This window comes from Podarcis liolepis (genome assembly GCF_965112155.1).
Source record: "Podarcis liolepis genome assembly, chromosome: 4".
In the NCBI taxonomy this organism is placed as follows: Eukaryota; Metazoa; Chordata; class Lepidosauria; order Squamata; family Lacertidae; genus Podarcis; species Podarcis liolepis.
Genome location: NC_139558.1, coordinates 92001267 through 92006630, shown reverse-complemented (window position 1 = coordinate 92006630; position 5364 = coordinate 92001267). Strand labels below are relative to the sequence as shown.

Genomic DNA, 5364 nt, shown 5'->3' with positions numbered 1-5364 from the left:
TTTGCTCCGGTTGGCTGGGCTCCTTCCTTTATTCCGCAGAGACCCATGGGCTCTGCCCGACGAGCTGGGTGACTGTGCAGCCTCACACCTAGATTTTTCCGTAACATTACAGACTCAAGAGGAGACCAGGTTGGCTTAGCAACCCTGTTTGCAGGTTCCGACAACATACAAGGAAACAAGGAGCGGTGGTGTCTGAGCTTCTACAGACATATCGTATGGGATGCACAGCGCTGACACATTGAGGAGGTGGGTTACAATGTCTCTCGAGATGCTCCTCCGACTGACAGACATCTCACACGGCCTGGGAAAGGAGGGGTTTGCGGCGCTCATGCTTTTGCTTACCTGCTCATGGTTGCTCTCCCACCATTTCCCATACTCCCTTTTGGAGTGAAACATTCTATTTCCGACTTGTGCTGGGCCAGCTTCCTGCCTTTGTACCTAACACATCAGGACGAGGACAGGAGCAACAAAAACAGAGAGAAGTGACTACGTGCTTGGGAGTCACCCGGTCGTACGGCGGCTGTGCAAAGGGAGGGAGAGGAAGGCACATGCACATATCACAGTGAGCCTCCCAAAGGCCTCTGCTGCCATAGACCTTACAGCCCTAAGTGTGGACCACTTGGTTCCTTTGGTGTGTGTCTGTGTGTTTGGCAAACAGGATCCAAAATACCAGCCCTTTTACCATGTGATATATGCTTAGGAACCCCACCCCAAGCAAAGGGGGAATGGAAAGATTGGGAGAAGTTGTAGGAAGGAGAAGTTGTAAGGGAAATGTGCTCCTCTGGTGAAAATCAGCCTCTCCTGGGGTGCATGCGCTGATTGAAGCAGCTACCAGAAGTGGAGGGGATTATTCCACATGCTGACATGGGATTCCACCTTGGAAAGTGTAGACAAGGATAGGGAAACTGTGGGCCTTCAGATGCTGTTGGAACCCAGCCCCCTCCAGCCCCAGCCAGCATGGCCAATGGTCAGGGATGGTGGAAGTTGCAGTTTGGCAACATCTGGAGGGTCAAAGTTTTCCCATCCTTGGTGTGGGCTATGTTCAGCATCTGCTGGTGGTATTCCATTTCTTTCATTAAATCCCATTAGTACTTAGTATCATTATTTAAGTGCCCTCATTAGTAGCATCTAAATAACAAAATATAATAGGGATCCCATTTACTGGCTATCAGTTAATGTGTGGGGAAAAGCCAAAAGGAGCAGGAAACCCATAGGTGAGAACTGAGTTAGTGTTGCAGGAAAATAATATCGGTACCGCCGGTGCTTGTATTGTGCTTTGGGGAGCAAAATTGTGGGGACTATGGGTGTGGTGGGAGAGATAGCTATAACACACTCATTAAGAGGAGGAGTAGCTTCCCAGATATGGTTAAACTCCAACTCCCATCATCACTGACCACTGGCTAAACAGCATCCAGAGGGGCACAGGTCCTCCATCTCTGATCTACTGTGTCCAAAACAACTGGCTTCTCAGCTCCAAATATACCCAGAGCAGCCAAAATGGAGCAGCGAGATTCGGAACACACGTCAAAGTGGCATTTGTGATGTAGCTGGAGCATCGATTAATATCTCTGACCAATTACTGATTCCACCAAAGCAGTGTTCTGTGCAAGGTTGTGCCGAGATTGCAGGTTATAAATGAGAACCATGCAGGGTAGACAGAGAGATAATATGCATACGTACTAACTCAAGTCGGGGTTCCTAAATGAATGAAAAAGCTGAGGCACTTTGGCTGCAGTTGAAACCACTGAAAGATACAAAGGAAGTCAAACTGGATCACAGGAGTCCTCTTCCCGAGACAAAGGAGCCTTCGCTCATATTGGGAGGGAAAGAAAAGCGCCCAAGAGGAAGAAAGGAACCAAGAAAAAATTACAGATCATGCCCTAGGGAGGGGAAAATCCACAAAAGGACACCATGACATCTTGATACTGAATGCAGTGTGAACCTCTGTAAGCATAGTGCTGTTTTGGATCATCACCGCAAGGGCAAAATGTATTCTCTCCTTCAAGGGTGGGAATCTGTGGCCCTCCAGATGTTTTTAGTCATTCCCTGGGGAGGAATTGCAGAGTGTAGAGGGGAGGAGAAGAGAAAGATTGCTTGCGTGAGCTGCCTTTCGCTCACTGCACACATTGAATACAACCCACAGAAAAACCACATGATACCACCTCCAGTAATCTATTTCTGACATCCAGTGAATTCATTCTAGCCAGGGATTAGAGCAGAAAATTAGGGGGAAATTCTGGTGATCCTCTGGCTATTGCTGGACTACAGCTCCCATCATGCCTGCTGGCTGGGCATGTTGGAGTGGCTGATGGGAGCCGGAGTCCAACAGCAGCGACAGGGCCCCAGGTTCTCTGCCTGTGGAATAGAAAGCATGTCCACTACAAACAGGTTTAGCCACCATTCCCTCTTCCTAGTGAACTCTGGGCATTGTAGTTCTACGAGAAGGATGAGGGATCCTGAACAGAGAATGTTTGGCACTCACACCAAATTGCGGCTCCCAAAAGTCTATGCAATAGATGGTATAAGTTTGAAGTGCAGGTATACTCTTAGCATTACAGTGGCATTCGGCTATTATCAATAAAAACCAAAGAGTGAAATACATAATTCTACTCTGGGTGCAAGCCTCAAAACTTGTGTAGCAGTAACTGGTGCATGAAAACCATATATTTGTTGTTCCAAGGAAGAGAGGAGGGCAGAAAGACCACAATTCTGCTATGATGGAATGGCTCTGCTTCTCAAACCAGACTTCGTTGCCATGAAATTGTGGAATTCTGAAGTCCATGTAGACTGGGATGAAGAAATCCTGTAGATTTGAATTCATTATTTAAAAGCTGCAATTCATGACCATACTCTGTTGTCATGTTTGTTGATAAAACTTAATAAACACAATGGAAAACAAGACCTGCAGAGTCTTTGGGGGCAGAGACTCAAAGTATGTTCTTAAGTACCTGAAAAACACTTTGCAATGCATATGTGGGCACCATAGTAACAATTCTTTAGCTCAAGCATGTATCAAATGAGTCAGTGGGGGATATGTAATTGGAACGTGGAAGCTGAGAGAGAGGACAGGCAGCATGCCTCTGAATATCAGTTGCTGGGAATCAAAAATGAAGAGTGTCTGTTGCACGCAGGTCCTGCTTTCAGGCTTCCCGTAGACAACTGGTTGTCCACTGTGATAATAAGTTCTTAAGTTTTTTAAAGCAAGCACGTTGCACTGGTAGCAATTAAAAGAGGAGTTATTCATGTTCACCACTGCCAGACCTATCCATAGGACCTTCTCATTTTATCTCTGTGGTCTGTGTAAACCCTTGGGGTGCCAAACTCTGTAGCGCAAGGTCTCAGCATCCAAAGACCCCTAGAACTGAGTGTCAGGATTGCAGGTTAGAATTGCCGGCTGGTGCGCAAACTTCACACATCGCAACAACTGAATTGTTCAAGTTTGTTCTTATTAAAAGCAAATCACATTTCAATTTAAAACCTTCCTCTCAGGCTAGCTTTCTCCTCCCCCTCCTCCTCCTCCTCCTGAAATCTCTTTCTGAATCCTTTCAATAATATCCATTTAATATCTAGGGTTATCTATGTAACGTGGCAGTTTCATAACTGTATCATTAACCCCCCCTCCAATAGCATTTGTAGTTTGGGTCAAGGGTATTGACAATTCCATAGGAAATCCTTAGAGAATCTCCCAGAAGCACAACTAATAAAGCCGTTTTAAGTCTGTGGTGTTGATATGCCCCAAGATAATTCTCTTTGAAGAAGAACATCAAATTCTATTCCCCCCGAGGAAGGCTTTAAATTAAAATGCACGGGTTGTGGTTTGCAGAGTGCTTACAAATAAATGTGTAGCTCTGTTGCACCTGCCTTATGGATACCATTGGAAATTCTTGTTCAGTATTGTTTACAGTGACTGGCCGTGGCTCTCTAGAATTCCAGACAGGGAATCCTACCTGGAGAACCCAATGGACATTTGCTCTGATTCAGCAGTAAATATTGAGGGGTTTTTCTAGGGGAAAGCAGTGGGGCAAGGACAAAACTGGATGAGCCCTGAGCTGCAGCCTTTCCCCATGGGGAACCCTGTACAACCAGGAGTCCTGATTGTGTGGAGCACCTACACATGCACAACTGTCACTGGTAAGTGATTTATTGCCCTGTAATTGCCCCTTAATTAGTCAACCTCTGCTGCCTGCAAACGGGGAGGGATGGATGGAGCTACTCTCCTAGTCTTTATTTTATAGTGAAATACCAGTATTGCATTATAAAAGGAAAGGGGGGGGGAGAGTTAAGCAAGGGGAAAACAGTAATTAAAGCCTTTCTGCCAGGGGAAATTAATCTCCCAGCCATTCTGAACAGGAAGCAGCAGATCTGTTGACAGTTCTGCTTTTGGTTAAAATCACAGTAGCCTCTCAAAGGCTCAGCGGTCTTCTGATTTAGCTTCATGGAGACACCATAGGACCACATGTCATAAGACAATTCGAAGGGTAAGGCTTCCTGCTCTCACTTGGAAGTATCATGGGACAGAAATGGCACCTAAGGGCCACCCACACATCCCTGCACCTGTCTGTGACTTTCACCCTCCCCCACACACCTGTGCTACCTTCCTAAGAATAGGGCAGCCCAACTGCGGTTGGGGGTGGACTATGAAGTTCTGGTGTTTCAAACATAATGCTATATGCATAAATATTAATAGAGGAATTAAGGTAAATGCATAGTGAGCGGTGATTGGATGCGCCTTTGAAAGAGAGTTTGAATGCTGATGGCAATGAACTGTGGAGAACTGGCCAAATTGACATACAAATTGTGAGACAAAGACAACTGTGACTTCAAGGAGGAATGGGAACTTTACACAAATCACTTAAATTACCGGTATGTAGGTGACTGTATGGTTTGATAATTTGTTATGTGGACATTGAGCAATAAATTTTTATTTTTATTTTCAAAAATGAATGCTGATGGCGAGTCAACCGTGAGAGTGGAGTCAGGGAATAGGTGACTGATGGCGTGGAAGTTGATGGTGGATGAGAAGCAGACTTGGTCTTTTAAATAGGATCTGTTTTATAGCAGCCATTGCAATAAAGTAATGTGTTTAGCCTAGATAAGAGGAGACTGAGAGCCGATATGGCAGCCATCTTCAAATATCTAAAAGGCCAACATATGGAAGACAGAGCAAGCTTGTTTTCTTGTGCTGGGAGGGGGGTAAGGACCTGAATCAATAGCTTCAGGTTACAAGAAAAAGAGACTCCTTTCTTGGACATACATCAGGAATAACTTTCTTTGATAAACATCAGGTAGAACTTTCTGGTGGCAAGAGCTGTTTGACAGTGGAACAGGCTCCCTTGGGAGGTGGAGGAGTATTTTCAGCAAGGT

General features: G+C 45.4%; 1 protein-coding gene across 5 annotated transcripts in view; it reads right to left on the bottom strand.

Annotated features, from left to right (window-relative positions):
* Window positions 1-5364, bottom strand: part of GRM5 (glutamate metabotropic receptor 5) — a 285964-nt gene that overhangs the window by 22115 nt on the left and 258485 nt on the right. For 3 of the 5 annotated variants that reach the window (XM_083499271.1, XM_083499272.1, XM_083499275.1), the window contains one exon: window positions 343-438. The exons of the other annotated variants lie outside the window; for them this stretch is intronic. In XM_083499271.1, the coding sequence (XP_083355397.1) occupies window positions 343-438 (96 nt within the window). Of the gene's footprint in view, window positions 1-342; window positions 439-5364 lie in introns of those variants that run through there. 5 annotated transcript variants of the gene reach the window in all.